We start from the raw sequence: 20,946 nt of genomic DNA on the forward strand, positions 1-20,946 counted from the left end.
GACAGTGTAAATTTGGGCTTTAAAAAAAAATCAAAGCAACATTTGCACATACTAGTTGACTACTGGTATTTTTCAGTCAACATAAGCAGAAAAACTAGAATAACCAACTTGCTGGAATGACCTATTTTACATGTATGCACATTTATATCTAGCATAATGGTGCTAGAAAGTTTTAGTACTAATCTCTTCATCTTGGTAGGCAGCTCACTGAGGATGTTAAGTATGCAGGCTCCTAAGTATTTTGACTATCTTTTTTCTGGGCATTGTTTCTTGACCATTGATTTCTCCATGTAGTCATTGTTCACTCAAAAGCAGAAATACAATGGTAAGATTTCCACCCACCCCCCTGTAAATAGGGAAAAACAATGGTAGACAGGTCATCTACAAACACTCCACACCACTGCAAACCTCTAGGAGGAGAAAGCATGTGCTCCCATTATGGCTAATTAGAGTAAGGTCCAGCCAGCATGATAAGTCAGTCAACAGAAAAGCAGTTATGTGAGGTTCCCATGTCTAGTAAGAGCACTGCTGTCAGTCTAAATGCTGTGGAACACTACTGGAACCCCCCTCACCCATTTTCACATTTGCCCCTTTTTTGATCAGAGTTGAGATATTTTAAATACTTGTTTTTTTAAGGGGTCTAATTCAACTCATTTATACAGAGGTGTGCCCACAGGGAGGTTTTCTAAACCAAATTAGCACCATCAAAGAAAAGTTTCAAAACTTAACTGGTATTTTGTTCTTGAGAGCGAAGAGGAGACGCTAGCTTTGACTCCCGTGCTGTAAAGGCAGCTGCCCACGGAGAGGAAGACCTTCAGTGAAGCAGCCGATACGGCTTCCTAAGAGGCTGCTTCAAAACCAGGGTTTAGATACAAACAACCGGTGCCCTGAGTGGAAAAGGGTGGAGCTGGCCACAAAAAAACCGCCAGTGAGTTAAGGCTGGCGGGGAAAAGATAAGAGTCACAAAAAGCGTTTGTTAACACCACGAAGAAACCGGGAGGGGGAAGAGGGGAGGGCTCTGTGTTAAGACTGAAACAAACTGGGTCAGCAATAAACACAGGGAACTAGGTAAAGTTATAATAATCTCTTCACTTGCAGTGAAGCGTGTGAGTATCTGGGGTGGACTCAGTGACTTGACTGACAGTAAGCTGGTGTCACATACGGAGCTCAGCCTGCGCCGGTTTTTCCGGCTCCTCTAACCTCTACACACCAGCTTTCCTCTGAGAGCTGAAGCAGTGTGTTTACTCCTGCAATAAGCAGCCTAGAGATAACCCATGATTAAAGCAGAACTGAACTCCTTTGCACAGCCCATCTTCAGCACACCCAGCTCCCGAAGCCCCAGCAATCCCCACGCTCAGACAATTGCTGCTGTGAACCGAGGGTCTGGGTTCCTGCCTTGTGCTTTCTCAGGTAGGAAAGCAACGCTATGCAGCTTGCTAGATGACACAACTCCCAACATTCAAAACACTAGAAGAAATCAGATTTCAGGGTTTTTTTCAGGGATCTTACACATTTCTGAGCATAATTGTTTTGTTCAGTAAGAGCAGGGAGAGTAGGAACCCACGTGGTGGCAATGCATCAGGACAGAGGACGGGCAGAGGTCTTGCAGGATAGTCTGGATGCTCATGCTCCTGCAGCCAGGGAGGAAGGTCAGTCAGTCACAGCTTTCCAGAATTTTCCAGGAAAAGGACTTAAAAGTTAATACAGCTAAGTCCTTTACATTGATATTTATTACTTGTACTGCAGTGGAAGCCCCTCTTCCTGCTCTCCCCTGAACAATTTGATGCCTTTATTTGACACAATTTACAAGACTACTGAATGAAAGATGGTGGATTTTGTTGCAAAGCATTTTGCTTTATCTCCTTACCACTTACCTATGGAATTAATCCAGATCAGGGTGTTACTTACAATGAATAACTTCAAACACATCTGGGAGCATAGGAAAGCTGCCAGGCAACAAGAAGATGGATCTGATTGTTCAATGATTTGAATAATCTAAAGAACATGGTACCAAAAGTACAGGCAGGATCTGCAGATGCTCCCCTGAAGTAACAAAAACCTCAACGCCAAGCAGTTAGCAACCAACAGGAAGATTAGAAATATGGATGAAGTCAGGGTGAGGGCAGAAGGATTTGGAAATTGTTACCATTTGTATCTAATGAAACCACAGTTTAACCTAAATGGAAAGCAGCAACATGGAAATAAAAGAGGAATGAAAGGTGACTCTTGACAGAAGGAAGCAGGGACAAAATCTCACAATTGCACCTGTGGTTCAGGACACAGGTATGAACTGACCATGAATCTTCACAGCTATAGAAATGGAAGTTAGACCATGGAACTTCTTAGTTTCTCCTAGAGATCCAGTGGATATAGCCTTGATTTAAAATGTTGAGCTTGCCCAGTCCCCAGCGGGGACCTCAGAGGGACACTGCGTGTCGTATCTTAAATGACAGGCCAAGTTGAGCTCATTTCCCCTGGTGAACAGAATACTGCATAGGTTGTACGAGAAGAGCATGTGATTAAATAAGTTATTGTGATGAGGGAAGAGGGATATCAGAGGGATATCCCCAGAGGGATATCAGGACGATGTCAGAGAAAACTGAAGCCCGAGAAGAGAATTGCAATGTGAGAGGCCTACCCAGCTTGGTGGTTGCATGGGGATGGATAAGGTTGTGAGACCTTCCTGGTCAAAGGGTGACACTCCTGAAGGACATGAAAGGCTTTTGAACTTGTGGTGAAAGAATTGGAAGCTGCATCATGTGAGGAACTGAAAGGACAGTGATATTTTAAGAAAATGAACTGCCCCAAGAGGGAGTGGCACTGTGAAAATACTGCACATTCACTCAATACACAATAATGTAAGCTAGACAACTGCTAAAGCTGGGGAGAAAAAAAGAAATCAACCCATCCTTCATCTCTGTCCTGGTGGTTTGAAAATAACATAGCCAGAAAAATTCCAGTGTGGGTGGCTTTGCTTGTTTTTGGGGAGAAAAATCTGCCTGCACGCTCAGTCAGACCTCTGAATAGATGAGTAGCTAAACTAAACTTATCTCCTCATGCTTTTGGGCAAGACTAGCTGGTGGGAGAGGCAGGGGCGTGTATGCATGTACAAGGCAGGAAGGAAGAGCAGCAGAAGAAAGAACTTTTGAAGCTCAGCATAAAAAAAACCTCTCTGATTTTGCATTCAGGACAACCAGACCTGAAGCAGCACTCACATGCCATGGCAGCACCGTGGCAGGAATTGCTCCAAACACCTGGCAGAGCCACAATAGATTGGTACATTCTTTCTACATCCAACACGAAATTAAAGCAAAGCATAAAGAGATCCTGCCAAAGTGCTCAACTTTAAACCAAAAAAGCCTCAAATAACTGTGTTTCATATGTAAAAATCACAAGGGCACATTCATTGGGTCTTGACAAGCCACACAAGACTTTCAGTAGTGAGTTTAAAAGATAAACTGGGCACTTACCTTCCAATAATGGCCTATCTCTAAGTATTTCAGCTGTGCAACTCACTTCATACACTAACTTGACTACTCCAACATTTTCTTCATCAGTAAAAATAATTATCTCACATTACAGCCTCTCTTCTGGAGAAGACTGTATCCTCTCCCATGTCTGCTCTGGCCTGTATTTTTTCTTTAAATACAGTGATAAAAAGTGGACATAAGGTGCTCCTCCATGGAGCTTAAGCAGTGATCCTAATTTCCTCTCAGGTTACACACAGAGGCCTGTTAGCTAAAGCCTATAGCTATCTTTCCTGCTGGTTAGGTAATTATTTCACATGGTCTCACTTCGCTGGAAGCAGCGTGCCACTGCTGCCTGCCCACAGAAACACACACCACCTTCCCTTGCTGCTCCACGAGGGCTGTCAGGAGCTTCTCCCTTCTGTAAGTTCATGCAGCTCCTTGATGCTGAACTGACTGTTCTTCACACACCGTAACTGCACAACCATTGCTTATTTAAAGTGTTTTTGAAGCTTCTGGTTGCCATGGTGAGGGTACCAGAGAAGTGAAAGAAGGAAATGAAAGCCAGGAGCACAAGGACTTGTATACCATAACTGAAATAAGGGTTTAGATGATAGAATAGAATAAAATAGAATAGAATAGAGAATAGAATAGAATAGAATAGACCAGACCAGGTTGGAAGAGACCTTCAAGATCATCGTGTCCAACACCACCTAATCAACTAAACCATGCAACCAAGCAGCCTATCAAGTCTCCTCCTGAACACCTCCAGTGATGGTGACTCCACCACCTCCTCGGGCAGCCCATTCCAATGGGCAATCACAGATTAAGATTTACTCTTTGAAAGAGGTAGTTACTCTGTGTAACAAGCAATGTATGATTGTTTAGCATATAAAAAGGAAAAAAAAAGTCTGAAATTAAAAGTAGGTTAAGCTGGAAAACCTAAGAAAAGCTGATAAACCCATCTTGACAAATTTTGGATATATTACAGGTCAAGTATGTGAGATCCAGTGAAAAACAACAGAATTAGTTCAATGCCTACATGCAGCAATGACACAGCAGGCATTTCTGAAATATCTTTAATAGCAGTACCTCTGGATGCTGTCAGGCTGCTCAGACCCAGCAGATCTTAATTTCTTCCCACCTTTCTAACAGACACAGAACAAGGCACATGGAGGTCCTTTCAGACTCCCCAAGCCATCTGATGCTCACAGGTTACATCCAGCATTAAGAAAATGCGTCTGAGAATTCACTGATAACGTCAGGATATCCTTTGTGGGCACTGGTCATAACACTCCTATGACTTGCTTAAGACTTATTCTGAACAGACTTTATAGGTACAGACTTTAAGACATTAGCAATCATCAGAAGTAATGGGAACAGCTTTCCAGTAGCTTTTGAATTATTTACTTGAGGAAAGGGAAATTGCACATCAGAGGGGAGTAGTCAGCTTGCACATCAATATGTGCATCAAACAGCACATCAGAGAGATGCAGCAGTTTGATGTCTGAAGATGTCTGGTCAGGGCTGTGGCCTTTAAAATGCCATGTACTATACAAAACACACCGTGGTTCCTGAGATATATTCTCTAATTTATTTTCTTGCTGAAGGATTTAGATCTTCCTGCTTGAAAGAAAAAGGCATTTTAATAAAACAGATTAAATCAGTACCTAAGCTTCCCAGTATATGACAGTGATTAACCCTTTAGATTTACACCATAATCCTTTGCTCAGAGGAAGGGCACATTCAAACAAGCTCACCTCAAGCCCATACATGCTTGTGTGTTTTTAAGGAAGGCATTACCCTTGCTACATATGCTTCATATTTACTAATACCTGCCAGAAGATGAGTCAATGACTACTGCTCTGATGTGAAGGTAAGCATCTAAGACTGGTTGAAGATTTACCAGTGTGCAAGATCTTTAAAATGTGTGATAACCTCTCTTCCTCTTCTGCCAAACACCTTCAAACTATTTCCTCCTTGCTGACTGGAATAAACCAAAGAACCAACAAAGCTCTAGGCAAACTCCTCATGCAATGCAATTCTGCATCTATAGAACAAAAATGTTACATGCAATACTCTTTAATTCAACCCTGAACCTGTGTTACAAAGCCTGGCAACAGGAAAAGCCCTTTCTAGCCCTTTTGTGACAAATTTTAACTTCAGGACAAAACAAGGTAATAATTTCCAGTCCTATGAACACTATGGTACATTGTAGATGGAACTTGGAAGAAATAATGCAGTTTCTATCCCCAGGTCAGTTATGAAAGGCTGTGGATGTTGTTTACCTGGACTTTAGCAAAGCCTTTGACACTGTTTCCCACAGCATCCTCCTGGAGAAACTGGCTGTTCATGGCTTGGATGGGTGGATGCTTTGCTAAGTAAAAAAACTGGCTGGATGGCTGAGCACAAAGGGTGGTGATGAATGGAGTTAAATCCAGTTGGAAGCTGGTCACAAGTGGTGTTCCCAGGGCTCAGTTTTGGGGCCAGTTCTCTTTAATGTCTTATCAATGTTCTCAAGGACAAGACTGAAAACATTCTCAGTAAATTTGTAGATGACACTAAGCTGGGAGGGAGTGTTGATCAGCTCAAAGGTAGGAAGGCTCTGCAGAGGGATCTGGACTGGCTGGATCAATGGGCTGAGGTCAGTTGTATGAGGTTTAACAAGGCCATGTGCCAGGTCCTGCGCTTCAGTCACAACAACCCCAGGCAATGCTACAGGCCTGGGGCAGATGGGCTGGAAAGCTGCCCCACAGAGAAAGACCTGGGGGTGTTGATCACCGGCCAGCTGAACAGGGGCCAGCAGTCAGGCAGCCAAGAAGGCAAACAGCATGCTGGGCTGTAGGAGGAATAGTGTGTCCAGCAGGAGTAGGGTGATAGTGCCCTTGTATTCAACACTGGTGAGGCCATGTTTCAAATACTGTGTTCAGTTTTGGGCCACTCACTACAAGGACATTGGCATCATGGAGCAGGTCCATAGAAGGGCAAGGAAGCTGGTGAAGGGTCTAGAGAATAAGTCTTACGAGGAGCAGAGAAAACTGGGGTTGTTTAGCTTGAAGAAAAGGAGGGTGAGGGGAGACCTTACTGCTCTCTACAACCACCTGAAAGGAGGTCGTAGTGAGTTGGGTGTTGATCTTTTCTCCCTAGTAACAAGTGCTGAGAATAAACAGCTCAAGTTGCCCAGGTGAGGTTTAGATTGGATATCAAAAGAAACATTTTCACTGAAATGGTTATCGAACACTGGAATTGGTTCCACAAGGAGGTGGGTGAATCACCATCCCTAGAAGTGTTTTAAAGACACATAGATGTAGCACTAAGGGACATGGTTTAGCACCAGACTTGGTAATAAAGTTAAATGACCTTCAAGGTCTTTTCCAACTGAAATGGTTCTCTGACATTTGCTTGATAGACATTCAGCCAAAGATAGCGTATTTAAAAGTGCTTTTCTCAGAGGAGAAATCACAACAGGGTTCCTCTACGTTTTCTACATCAAGAAGAGTATCAAGAGCTACTTGAGGGGAACTGGTAGCTCAGACACCCCTTCTTCGTGCTTGATTGCACGCTCAGCTCCCAGGTTCCCGTTTCTCCCTGGCAGACACTAAAAGCCAAGCAGGCGGCAGGCCCCTGGCCTATTTGGACAACTGTTCTCTTATACAACAAAAACTTGCTATTTGTTTGGCAGCTCCAAACAGTCACTTGCCAAAAAGCGCTCCGCTCAGCTTCTTCTGTGGCAGGACACTAACGGCATTTGTCCTCCAACTTTCTGTTAAAGCAGTTACCTAGACAAAGAGGTGACCCATCTTCAGCCCCCCTTCTAAAACCTGCACACTGACACTACATCTGCTGAAAAACAACCACAGAGGCTGCAGCAAAGGGACGTGTATTACATTTGCCAGACTTGGCAAAAGGTCCCCCAGATTGCTAAGGAAATAGTTATGCTTATTAGATTCAACACTGCTGTTGAAAGGACAAAAAACCCCAACCAACCCCAAAACCCAACACATGTACAAACCCAAACAGGATCTCTGTAACTTATTTTTATCTGTTAAGATAAAGATCTAGTCTTTGCTGTGAGTCCTGGCTACTCAAAGTGAATATTTTAACAGGAAGCAGCAGACTGTGATCACATTTTACAATCAAATGTTTAACATAAAATTATCATTATTAAAGCATTATGCAATACCTCCTCAGAGCGCTGGCTTTGCAGCCAAGACCTTTTATAAAGAAAAGCTTGCACAAATTGACTTGAAAAGTAATAAATTCCTTAGTCAACAGGTTCACATTATACTCGGAGCAGCACAGGGATCCAAGAGGCACTCCACGACAACACTTTAGCAAACAATCCTGTTATTCATGGCTGACTATAATAGGGTGATTACTAACAGCTGTCTGCAATCTCATTACATATGGAAAGGATTCAAAAAAATTACAGAAGCAGCACCCCAACTTACAGAGCAACTGAAGAGAGATGTATCTGTAAAGCTGCTCAACCCCTTCCCAGTCCCATTATCCTCATTACTCATACTGCAGCCCAACACCCCCAAGAGGCTCACCCTCATAGTCCTTACTCACTCCCTGTGGTTCCAAAATACACATGACAATAGTTTCCAATGTATTCATCAGGTTAAACCCAAAGCATACATCTATTAAAACAGAAATTAAAACTAATAGAAACATTTTAATAGACTTAATTTCATATGGAGCCTACACAAGTAATGAACTTAGACAACCAGTAGATGAGTGTTAATTTGGTCAAGTAGAGGTATGATCATGCCAAGGACAAGAAGAGAACACAGTCTAGCTTTTAAACAAACTCAACCCAATTAAAAATATTACTTAAAGCATTCCTGATGCAAATGATAGGTTAATATTCAAACCCAGAAAGCAGCACATCATGTAGTGCTCTCATTTATTCCTATTTGACCAGTGACTCCTTCACTCTCTTCTCTGCCCCTAAGCTTTAATGAAGTACCCTGCAGCCAGGCCAGATCTTTTTGTAATGCTGCAGTGAAGCATAAAAATATAAAAGCATCAGGAGGAAAAACAACACTTATAAAGGCTGCTTGCTCACAGACCAAAAACTATGCAAACAAAATGCTGGGTAATTTGTTTAATGGCTCTTCTTAGAAGATGGTCCAGAGTTATTCTAGCTAGCTGTGATGGAGATATTCTGTCCTTTTTTCCCCCCAAGTCTCAAAAAGTTAATCAGGAATCTCAGAAAGTAACACTCTCTTTTTCTCATCCCCCCCCTTAATCCCACTCACAGGGCTCTGCAGGATCTGAGTGACCCTCTTCCTTTGCTCCATCATATTGAAGTCCTGTCTCAGGTCAGGAGACATGTTTCTCTCCCGAATATACTCGGGGTCATTCTCGTTGATGCGATCAAAGTACCGCTCTTTGTGAGGCATCGTGGATGAGGGGGGAGTAGTGATCACCACCTGGCTGGCATCAGTACTCATGCTTCAACGCTGCAGATGGTGGGCTTCACCTGAAACAAATTCAAAAAGAGGGAATGATCGCTAACCATTTAAAAGAGGGCATTCAATAGAAGTTCCAAGTTTGCATACAAAGTTCTTTTTCATCTCTGGAGAACAGCATCTAAAATGAAAGGAGTGTAAGTGAACAATTGCCATAATCAGAAAGCTAAGGAAAAATTACAGAAAAGAGTTTAAAAACCATTAATGAGTTCTCTCATAGTACATAACCATCTCTATTCAAGCCAAATAAAAACCCAACATCATCCAATTAAAAATTATGACATTAAATGACCATAATTTACTTTACAACAAACCTTCCTGCTGTACCATTTCACATTGCACTCATCACCTCCCCACCGCAGGTTTTCACTTAGCTTTTCTTCCAGACATGTTCAAACACACCCCCCCAGAAGACAGGGCCTCTGTCTGACATCCACTCAAAGCTCATCTCCCAGTTGGAATGAAGACATTCCTCAATTACAGCATTTTCCAGCTGTAACAGCCTCAGCTCAAAGACGAGGCATGAAGCCACTCAGGGGTGGCCAGGGCATCTCCACAGTCACTGGCCGATGCTTGCACTTTCAAAGGACACTCGGAGACACCAAGGGAACTGCAGAAAAGGTTCTACATTGGGGTGCACAGGACTGAGGCTGCATCCATGGCAAATAGCTGAGTTTCAGCTTTTCACCTCTTGTGTGCCATCGTATGCAAAGATTCTCACTGAAGCTCATTACATTAGGAAAACAAAACAAATACTCCAAAATAACCTTCATGTCTTGGTAGAAAGCTATGCTTAAAACCTCATTAGAGAAACCTGATAAGCATTTGTAAACACAAACAGAACTGGATCAAAAGCAAAAAGGCAGACACCTGAATTTTCATACAGAGAATAAGGCACAGAAGCACGGCCAGGAACACCATTCTTCAAAGGAGTACTGAAGAGGGATATTTTCTCAGGTTTGAAGAACAAAGAGAAGCAAGATTTGTAGGAAGAGATAGTGTACTATGAAAATGCATTCTTAGGATGCAAATATCCACATTCAATAATACAGTTCATATAAACATTTGCATCAAAATGTATTGGGTATGTAAATAATTCACATCTTCAGAAGAAGGGAAAAAACCAAAAGCCAAACATGAAGGAATTAGAGTTTTGGAGCAGTATTCAACAGTGTGGTTCAACATTATGGTATCAGTTGTTCAAAGTGTCCCTGCTCTGTGGCACAGTTCACCTATCCTTTCTTTGGGGTATTCTGTGAACAGTGAACTGACATGGAGCATCTGAACTCCTCCAGCTACCACCTCACATATTTTCCAGATGAAACATTTGAGGAGATTCCTGTTAAAACCAGCTTCAGCAGCCCAAGCCCTCCTCCTGCCTGTGACAAGCTTTTTGGTCCTTGGGCCGCACCCTCTGCTGCACAGCCACCCCCTGAACCAGGCTGGCAGGAGGACGCAGATTGGTTTGCAGCCAGTTTCCCACACTGATGCCCAAATGGCTTTGCTGGCATGCTGCAAGAAACAGCACATGGATGAAATCCTGGGGCACTGCAGCTCTGCTACCAAATCTGAAACCTCAGACAGAAAACAAGGCAGATACCAGGAAAAACATTAGCAGATAAAGGTACAAGAAATCTCAATCTATGACTTTCTCATATACTACAGATTTGAGATTGAAATGAAACACAACTAACACTCTTTCAATAGACAATCACTGAAGGTTGTAATTGACTTTGTTCCCTTATCATATTTCGGAGGGAGAAAATCTGGGGTGCAACATTATCCATTCATGCTGGAGACAAACGTTCTGGGATGTATAATTTGCATCCTGGAGACATGCTCCCATGAACTCCGATGGCTTTGAGACACAGACTGTGGAACTGCAGTGGTGAGTTGTGCATTTTCTGCTCAGGTTCAGGATAAATTCATTCAGCATTTGCTGACTGTCCCCCAGGAAGCCTGCTATGGGTAACCACCTTCAGGGTGCTTGGAAGATGACAAGGAGCCTGCCTCAAGGGAGTGAGAACTTTAGCAAAAGTATAAAAGGATCTTAAGTTTTTATACAGAATGAACTATTGTCTTTTCTAGCTGGGAACACTGAAGAACAACAATCATCTTTGTGGGACAGGGTATGGGGATATCACAGAATCACAGATTTGTTTGGGTTGGAAGGGACTTCTAAAGTCACCTCATCCAACTCTTCTGCAGTTAAGCAGAGACATACTCAACTAGATGAAGCTGCTCAGAGCCCCATCCAACATGACCCTGAATGCTTCCAGGGAAGGGGCACGTAACACCTGTGTGAGCAACCTGTTCCAGTGTTTCACTACCCTCACTGTAAAAGTGTCTTCTCTATATCTAGTCTAAATCTACCCTCTTTTGGTTTTAAACCATCACTCCTTCTATGATTACAGCTCAGCTTCCCTCTGTTCAAGTTATAAGAGGTACCCTTATAATCATAACCAGGCATTATGTCTCCCCTCTCATCTCTGCACAACACTTCTCCCCTTCTCCTCTCTCCTCCTCCCCTTCCCCCAGCACCCAAATATGTCAGGATATAAGCAGGAAAAAAAGAGCATCATAAGAAGACACAAGTCTGTGAGCTTACTCTCTAAATGCCACAAGGTAGGAAGAGCTCAAGACAGATTTCTTTCTCTATCAACAATGTTTTCCATGTGTATCAGAATAAGTGTCTCTACCTCAGACAGAACAGACATCCGCCAGCACCTGCTAGAAAGTGAAAGCACTCGAGAAATGCAGATAGCAAGAACTCTGCTCAAATCAGTGACTAGCTGTGACTCCTGCTCTTGTTACTTCTCCCCAGGAGCCACCTTATCCAACTGTTTTCTCAATCTGCTCCTGAATCCTCTCTAACCCCAAGAGGCAAACTTGCTCAACTGTTGATCCACTTGGATGGCTGGACTAACTACATGCATGTCTGAACTTCAAAATCCTTTATTGTTATTATAGGTTTGCAGGACCATAATTAGTTCAAGTCTGTTACCTTACAATTCATCCTTGCTGTGACAGAACAGCCCATTCATCTGTAAACACACACAAATGTGGCTGGCAATAAAATCCACAAAGGATTTGCTTTGGACTTCATTTTTTCTTCCTTCTTTGCAGACTGGTTTCTTACCTCTAGCCATTAAGAATACAGCATTGAAGTTCTTGTACTACTAAACCCCTTCCCATTACTGAACATAATACGGATATTGGGTCCAGTGGTTCTGATTAGGTCTGGTACAAGCTTGCTCTTCTGGGCTAGGGAGGCTCTCATTTAACTCCTACTGTTGGCTGGAAAACTGTCAAACAAATCAGCCATTCTTTTATTAGTTATTTGCATCATATGTTAATTTAAATACTTTTTCTTTTTTGGCAAAAGAGAACATTGGTTTAAAATGCACCCAGCTTTTTGGGATCTAAAAACCTGCATCTCCTTCTGAGCACAGGGTTGGCAATGATCTATAAGGAAGTACTTAGAGAAAATCCAGATCTCAAAATCTATTCATTGTGACTGGGGATTATCTTCCCCCCCTCACCCCCCCTTCTTTTTTTATTGCAATGTTCTTTTACCTGGACGTAAAATCAGCTTTGCTGCAAGACTACTTTTGACTTTCACCCTCTTCTATTGATGTTAATGAATTACAACAAGCAAGATACCACCTTCCTGAGGTACTAGCCAATGTTTCTTATGTTATACTGCGTAAGGGGTTCCAGAACTACGGTACAGGTGGAAATGAGAGAACATGCACCCCTCTAACAAGACACTATACCCACACTGGGCAGAAAAGACAAACATACACAGAGAAATCAAACCTAAACGGGGATCTGATTTTGACCACTCTTGCTTTGCTAAGACACACATTTTAGCCCCCATTTGCCCTAACACAAATTTCCTGTCAGGCCAAAAAGAGATTTGAAGTACACAGAACAGGAGACTTTCCCAGCTATGGTTCAACTACTCCAATTAGGGGCAAAAGAAACTAAAGCAGCACAAGTTAGCTTGTAAAAGTTTTTGTTAAACAGAATCTCCACCTGCTGAAAATAATTCTAGGGACCTGTGAGACAAAGAGGCTCCAAATTCTTGCTATAGGGTAACTTGTTAATCTAACCTCTGCTTCCCCCTGTCCAGTTATGCCCTCCTGGTTCATACCCAGATGAACTCTGATAGTACTACAAAAGAAAACAGGTCATGTCCTGTCATGCTTTGATGCCTTCTACAGCTCATGGGTTTGGCCTCTGTATTCTGTCCCGCGTTTTATGCCCGTAACTGGGCTACAGAGCAAAAGCAGAACATTCCACCTCTGTCAGGAGGCTGCACATCTCTCTACCTAGAGGTTTTATTTAACAAAAGATTCCCATTTATTCCAGGAACTTGGAACTGATGATTTTAGGCTGCAGCATTAAGTCCCAAGCATCCCCATCTGATACTTCATAAAGTCTATGTAACCTGCTGTGCTGCTTTTGTTGGAATAACTGTTTTCAATGTCAAATTACAAAAGCAGCTCAAAGATAATAATGAGGTCAGAAAAACAAAGAGTACTGAAGGGAAAAAAAGAAGAAAAGGCAAGAGACCAAATGCAAGGGAAAAAAAAAAGAATCTATCTTACCAAATAATATCCCAGAAAGCACTAATCTGAAAGATATCAACATATATCCATATACAGAGAGATAAATATGATCAGAAGAGAACATCAGAGAAGCAGAAAAGTCATGAAATTATTAGATCACCTAGCAACCAATCATTAACCTACCTTTTATGCTGATTTTTTATGGCTGGTTTCAGACATCTCCATTTCCTCTACGCAGTAAAATCCATCTGTTTGAGGGTTCCCAGCACTGCAAACCAGCAGTGTGCACACCACATCATTAACCAGATTTCAGGTCTGAGCACTCAAGACAGACTGCACTGCATCTGAGCAGTGGGTTTTTTTGAGGAGCATTTTGTGTTATTCTGCTCTTGCCTGCTTATTTTTAAGGAACAGCCTGCTCTTTATTCCCCCCCTGCAGTATCTTGTCTGCCAGGAGACTTGTTGGAAGCAGACTGGGTGTCTCTTGATCTCAGTTCCAGCCTCCCTATGAAGCAGGCAGGTTCCAGTCTGAATCAAAGCCTTTGCTTCAGCCAACACTGTGAGCTATGCAACTAAACTGGCATTAAAAAAATATGCTTAAGGAACGTGAAAGAATGGTTTAGAAGGACACAAAAATATGTAGGTGAATATGGACTGAGACAAGGGTGACCATTGCTATCTACTGGCATTAGAAAGCCAACTCTTCATTATCCCTCCTAAAAATGTTACCACTGACCTATAATTGAGTAGAGAAATTTCATCCAAATAAATTTCTTTTTGCAGATGAATTTCTCAAAATTATTATTTTTATCATTTTCCTGCTCAGGACATCAAATCCCATCAATACCTGAAAAAGTATTGAAAGTTTTTTTAGTTATTATTTTAACATTTAATGGGCTTGGGTTACATTTATCAGTCTCACACACTGGTAAGATGAGGAAAATGCGTGATCAGAGGTCAGCATTTTCTAAAAGGTTTTCTAAAATGTGCACAAGAGCAGGGAGGTCATTCTGCCCCTGTACTCAGCACTGGTACCTTGAGTACTGTGTCCAGTTCTGGGCCCTGCAGTTTAGGAAAGAGGTTGAGTTGCTGGAATGTGTCCAGAGAAGGGCAACAAAGCTGGTGAGGGGTTTGGAGCACAGCCCTATGAGGAACCCCAGCTGAGGGAGCTGGGGTTGATTAGCCTGGAGAAGAGGAGGCTCAGGGGAGACCTTATTGCTCTCTACAACTACCTGAAGGGAGGTTGTAGCCAGGTGGGGACTGGTCTCTTCTCCCAGGCAACCAGCACCAGAACAAGAGGACAGTCTCAAGCTGCACCGGGGAGGTTTAGGCTGGATGTTAGGAAGTTCTTCACTGAAAGAGTGATTGGCCATTGGAATGTGCTGCCCAGGGAGGTGGTGGAGTCACCATCACAGGAGGTGTTTAGGAAGAGTCTGGATGGGGCGCTTGGTGCCATGGTTTAGTTGATTAGATGGTGTTGGATGATAGGTCGGACTTGATCTCAAAAATGTCTTCCAACCTGGTTAATTCTATTCTATTCTAAATGCAATTTGTGGAAGTGAAAAGTAATTCTGTTGCCTGATTTTACTAACATACAGTGATTCTACACAGTAGCATTCAAGTCAAACTATTAAACTGTGTTCTTAAATTGACAAGGCAGTATTCACCCTCAAGTAGTCACAACCTCCTCAGCCATTCAATCTTTCTCCCTGTAATCTACTCTTCAGGTTCATAACAGCAGATGTCTGTAAGGGCAGAGGGTGGAATGGGTAGGCTAAGTTTAAGGGTTTGTTTGGGGTTGTTTTGTTGGTGGTGGTTTTGTTTGTTTAATTTTTAGGTGTGGATTTTCAAAATGGAATTATTTTCAGCTGTACCAGTGCTCCCAGCCAGTAAATGCATATCTACACAAATATTTGTGCTGAAACAAAGACAGTGATGATACACAGGTGTCTAACACCACTTCTTCCAGTAGCAATGCAGCCACAACCAATTTGTCATACTGCAGCCCAAACTGGTTACAAATCAAATATTCTAATCCAGTGCTGGGCATTTAAATTAAATCCTTCTGCCTTTACACAGAGTAAGCTAATAAAATAATCATCATCTCCTTTCAGGCACCACATTAAAGAGAGTGTGGCAGCAGTGTATGTTTTTCCTGAGAAACAAGAACTTGACTGTTTTTGTTTCTGAGTCAAATGAAAAGCATTATTTTGTTTTCCTTTCTGATTATATGGTACAGCATTGAAGTCAACACAGATATTCAAGATGTACAACTCACATTTTGCTCAGCGTAAGCTGGAATTGAGCCAGCTACTCTTTTTTATCAAAAACTAGTATAAGGTAGTAGGTTGCTGACAGCCAGGCAGCTATGTCTTTACCTGAAGATGTGACATTTTCTCTCCTAAGGAAGGCTGCTTAAAATGCAGCCAGCCTGTAGCAGGTGCAGTTTGCACCTCCACATTTGCAGGCCAGCCTGCCAACATTTTGCAGCACATGCAGTGGAAGGGAAAAAAAAATAATAAAAAAAATCAAGCCTGAGATGACAAGCTGATGTATCCAATATGCTCTACCACATGGCCATAAATGCCATTTACATGTGTTAAATCTCATGCTTTAACCCTGTAAGCCCAAACTGCTTTAATTATCCACACTCTGCTATTCCTTCACTGCTGCATGACAGTTTTAATGATGGGGAGAATCCTTGATAAGAGAGTTACGCCAGTTTCTAGGTGATAGGGTGATAAAAGACAATCATTCTTAAAAGAGCAACCTCTAGAGTTCAGATCCAAGGTCCCTCTTGCCCAATATTGAACCTTCTGTGCCGAGGAAGGGCTGGATGCAACATAGGTGTTTCCATTACAGTGTTGAATGACCCTTGAGCAGTTAGCAATATAGGGGGGGCTTTACTCCTTAACATGTTTTCATGTTTTTACTAAGTTGGACAGACAGCCAGAACATTTTGATTTTATACTGTGCTTTATAGACAACATGCAAGTCAGAACAAAGTCAGTCACACAAGCTAACTGTTTACAGAGAAGTAGTTCAAAGTTCTCTGGTGAAACGATGCACTCAGGTACTCCTGCACTGCAGCAGGAAGGGGATGGCTGCACTACGAGAAACATGACAAAGAACTGAAATATCAGGGGATTCATGTCACTTGATTATTCCTCACAAATCCTCTTTTACCATTGGACACAGCTCACCACACCAGTTATCTGTGACAGAGTGATACAAGCAAATAAAAAGCATTAACTTGTGAAAGATCACAGTAGATCATAGCACAAAAACCTTGCTTTAAGACAGGGAGGTCAGTCCCCCAACAGACATCACACTGGTTTGTTTTGACCCTTTCACTAAACTTGTTCCTTTAAAAAGAAAATTTTGTCTTTGGAAGTTATAGCACTTCCAATTATTTTATTTATTCAAGAAGGACATTGAGATACTTGAATGTGTCCAGAGAAGGGCAACAAAGCTAGTGAGAGGTCTCAAGTACAAGCCCTGTGAGAAGGGGCTGGGGGAGCTGGGGTTGTTTAGCCTGGAGGAGGCTCAGGGGAGACCCGTTATTGCTCTCTACAACTATCTGAAGGGTGGTTTTAGACAAGTGGGGGGTGGTCTCTTCTCCCAGGGAAGCATAGAATCGATAAGGTTGGAAAAGACCTCAAAGATCGTCAAGTCCAACCTGTCACACAAGACCTCATGACTACTAGACCATGGCACCAAGTGCCACATCTAATCCCCTCTTGAACAGAGTCCACCACCTCCCTGGGCAGCACATTCCAATGGCTAACAACTCTGTGAAGAACTTTCTCCTCACCTCAAGTCTAAACTTCCCCTGGCACAGCTTGAGACAACAGCAGTAACAGAACAAGGGGACAGAGTCAGCTGCACCAGGTGAAGTTTGAGCTGGAGGTGAGGAGAAAGTTCTTCACAGAAAGAGTAATTGGCCATTGAAATGTGCTGCCCAGGGAGGCAGTGGAGTCACTGTCCCTAAAGGTGTTCCAAAAAGGATTGGACATGGAACTTGAAGCCATGATTTAGTTAGTCATGAGGTGTTAGGTATTAGCTAATAGGTCAGACTTGATGATCTCTGAGGTCTTTTCCAACCTGGTTGATTCTATGATTCTATTTTTTAATACTACCTGTTTCAATGCAATTTAACAGAAACATTTTGAAAACTGAGATATATTTTGCTTGCCTGCAACCTTTATTTACATATGCAAGTGTCTGCATGTATTTTGAAACCACACTATGCTGCACTTCAAAGTGCTGAGAGTTGTCACTCTACTTGGGTACATACAGTGACTGATCTGAAATAGTGTGGAGTCCATGGATAGGGACTCTTTCCAAGGTAATTTAAAAAAATATAAGAAATATATGTATATAAAATCACCTCCTTCCACTGAGTGAAAACACCAGAAGAGCTACTAAAGTATTTGTTAAACTGTAAATAGCTTCTGTACTTGAAAAGCATGATAGGCCCCTCAGTTTAGGAAGGATGCTGACTTGCTGAAACGTGTCCAGAAAAGGGCAACAAAGTTGGTGAGGGGTTTGGAACATAAGCCCTTTGAGGAGATGCTGAGGAAGCTGGGGGTGCTTAGCTTAGAGAAGAAGAGGCTCAGGGGTGACCTTATTGCTGTCTACAACTACCTGAAGGCAGGTTGTAGACAGGCAGAAGTTGGTCTCTTCTCCCAGGCAACCAGCACCAGAACAAGAGGACACAGTCTCAAGCTGCACCAGGGGAGGTTTAGGCTGGATGTTAGGAAGAAGTTCTACACAGAGAGAGTGATTGGCCATTGGAATGGGCTGCCCAGGGAGGTGGTGGAGTCACCATCATTGGAGATGTTCAGGAGGAGACTTGGTGGGGTGCTTGGTGCCATGGGTTAGTTGATTTAGGTGGGTCGGATTGGTTGATAGGTTGGGTGTGATGATCTTGAAGGTCTCTTCCAACCTGGTCTGGTCTATTCTATTCTATTCTATTCTCTGACCTCACAGCCATTTTTTTCTCTGGTTTTCCTTCATTTTCTATGTTACACTGAAGTTCACCAAAAAAATCCACAGTAAAAATAAGTCCTATGATGAGAATGTAAGTTTTTCTTGGTTGAAGCTGTTTTTCTATAGCAACATTAACATTTCATGCACAGGACATGAGATCACTCACAACCACCTGAGCACTGAGCTTAAATAACTTGCTTCTATCCAAAGGCAAGGCTGCTGTTTGGGACATGTCCTCACTGTAGCAGAAAGCTAAGGAGATGTACAGCAGCTGACAGGGCAAAGAAAACCTCTTCCTATGGCATATGCAAAAAAGTGTCATCACACAAAGCACAGATGCACTGCATGACAAGTTCTTCCTCCCTTAACATTCTTCTTTCTTTTCCCACCTCCCAGCCTCCACCACTCCAGAGGATTTGGCAAAGACCAGAGCAACATGAATTAATGCAGATTTTCAAGCTGCAAGCTTTCTGAAGCTGTATTCCCTTACAGTGTTTTAGGACTTGTACAAAGGAGAAGGATCTGAATGCGGAAGACCTCTCATAGGAGTCAACCAACACAGTGATGGCAGCAGGAGCTTTCACTCATGACCACTCTCAGCCAAATCACAGACAGCAGGAGCCCTTGAGCTGCAAGAATTCAATCAAGTCTCCTCTAGAAGTGCATTGTTTGCAAATCCATTGGAAGCTAAAAGCAATGTCTCTTTCCCAGTGCCACCCTGAAACTTAGACATTGTATAAAGAATAAACTATGTACCTAAATTTAATTATTTTTAGCAGTATATTATAAATCCACCCATCACAATCATCTCTAACCAGTAGTTCAACCTTAGACAGCACATGAACATGGCCAGCATGCCAGCAGCCTGTGGCACCACAGGAAGGTCCAGACACTCCTGCACAGCTCCCAGCAGCACAGCCTGCTTCAAAGAGCTAGCTTGTGGGTCAAGCAGGGCCCTGATGGGCTCTCCAAGACTGCCAATGCATTTCAGCTCTTACTGGACCTGTTTTGCTACCCTCTCTTTATTAGATGACAGCATTTACTCACCCATGCCAAACCCATTTAGGTGCCTGGAATAAAAGTAATAATAATTATCAATATTGCATATTTCAAAGAATCCATCAGTGAGTGCAGCACTTACTGGGAATTAATGTCCTGTATTTATCCATTCCCAACACTAACTGATACTGTGCAGAGTTAGTATCAACAATGGATACAAGAAAACTACACTGAATAGACCACACCTTGAATCCTGTGTCCAGTTCTGGGCCCCTCAGTTTAGGAAAGAGGTTGACTTGCTGGAACGTGTCCAGAGAAGGGCAAAAAAGTTGGTGAGGGGTTTGGAGCACAAGCCCTATGAGGAGAGGCTGAGGGAGCTGGGGTTGCTTAGCCTGGAAGAGGCTCAGAGAAGACCTTATTGCTCTCTACAACTTCCTGAAAGAAGGTTGTAGCCAGGTGGGGGTTGGTTTCTTCTCCCAGGCAACCAGCACCAGAACAAGAGGACACAGTCTCGAGCTGCAGCAGAGGAGGTTTAGGCTGGATGTTAGGAAGAAATTCTTCACAGAAAGAGTGATTGGCCATTGGAATGTGCTGCCCAGGGAGGTGGTGGAGTCACCATCCCTGGAGAAAAGACTGGGTGAGGTGCTTAGTGCTATGGTTTAGTTGATTAGATAGTGTTAGGTGATAGGTTGGACTCAATCTCAAAGGTCTTTTCCAACCTGGTTAATTCTATTCTATGCTACACCTGAAACGCAAAAATGAGATTTGCAAAGGAACCCCTTAAAACATCAGGGAACTTTAGCCCTAAATGCATATTTCAGTTTTATTATAAAACCAGAAGTGAAAACATGAGATAAAATACTAGTGTGCAATAGGAATAACTGCATTTTACCTTTTTTTTTTTACTTTTAAGGATTCTAAATGCAACATAAATAGTGCAGCACCAAAGTTGCTTCAACTTCTGATTCTCACATTCCTACTCATATTCATGCTACAAAGGGGATAGAGGAAATTGCAAGTGAGAAGAAACAAAAGAAAACAACAAACAACAGTATTTTGAATTCATCTAGTTTGAAAAACTCTGGTAATGAAAAAAAGAATCAGGTGGTATTTTGCCAAATATTGCAACTTTAAGACAACATAAAGCCTGCCTTCCTTTTTTTTTTCCTAAGGAAAAAACACAATTTAGCTCTGCTTATCTGTATAATCACCTGTGGGTAAGTTATCTAAAAATATTTCACGAGTCAGTAGACAGCAGAGAGCCAAATTAAGAGATTATGTTCTGTTAGCACTTATCCGTATTAAGCTGTGAAAGTACGCAGAGACATAACCCCCACACACAGTCCAGCAAAGGCTGAAAAGTCTCCCTCAAGCCTTTGAAAGAGATGAAACTTAGGTTCCTCCATTATATAAATAAAGAAATTATCTGTGCAAAAA

At 42.4% G+C, this 20,946-nt stretch overlaps 1 protein-coding gene across 7 annotated transcripts in view; it reads right to left on the reverse strand.

The window, feature by feature from the left end:
- The window catches only part of ADD3 (adducin 3), a 111,069-nt gene that overhangs the window by 22,942 nt on the left and 67,181 nt on the right, over positions 1-20,946 (reverse strand). For 6 of the 7 annotated variants that reach the window (XM_068139403.1, XM_068139404.1, XM_068139408.1 and 3 more), the window contains one exon: positions 8,732-8,955. In XM_068139403.1, the coding sequence (XP_067995504.1) occupies positions 8,732-8,926 (195 nt within the window). In that variant the 5' untranslated portion in view covers positions 8,927-8,955. Of the gene's footprint in view, positions 1-8,731; positions 8,956-13,701; positions 13,937-20,946 lie in introns of those variants that run through there. The other variant, XM_068139406.1, reaches the window with a different exon arrangement.

Source organism: Melanerpes formicivorus, unplaced genomic scaffold (genome assembly GCF_026170545.1).
Source record: "Melanerpes formicivorus ecotype bairdi unplaced genomic scaffold, bMelFor1.0.p_v2 SCAF_6, whole genome shotgun sequence".
NCBI classification, from domain to species: Eukaryota; Metazoa; Chordata; class Aves; order Piciformes; family Picidae; genus Melanerpes; species Melanerpes formicivorus.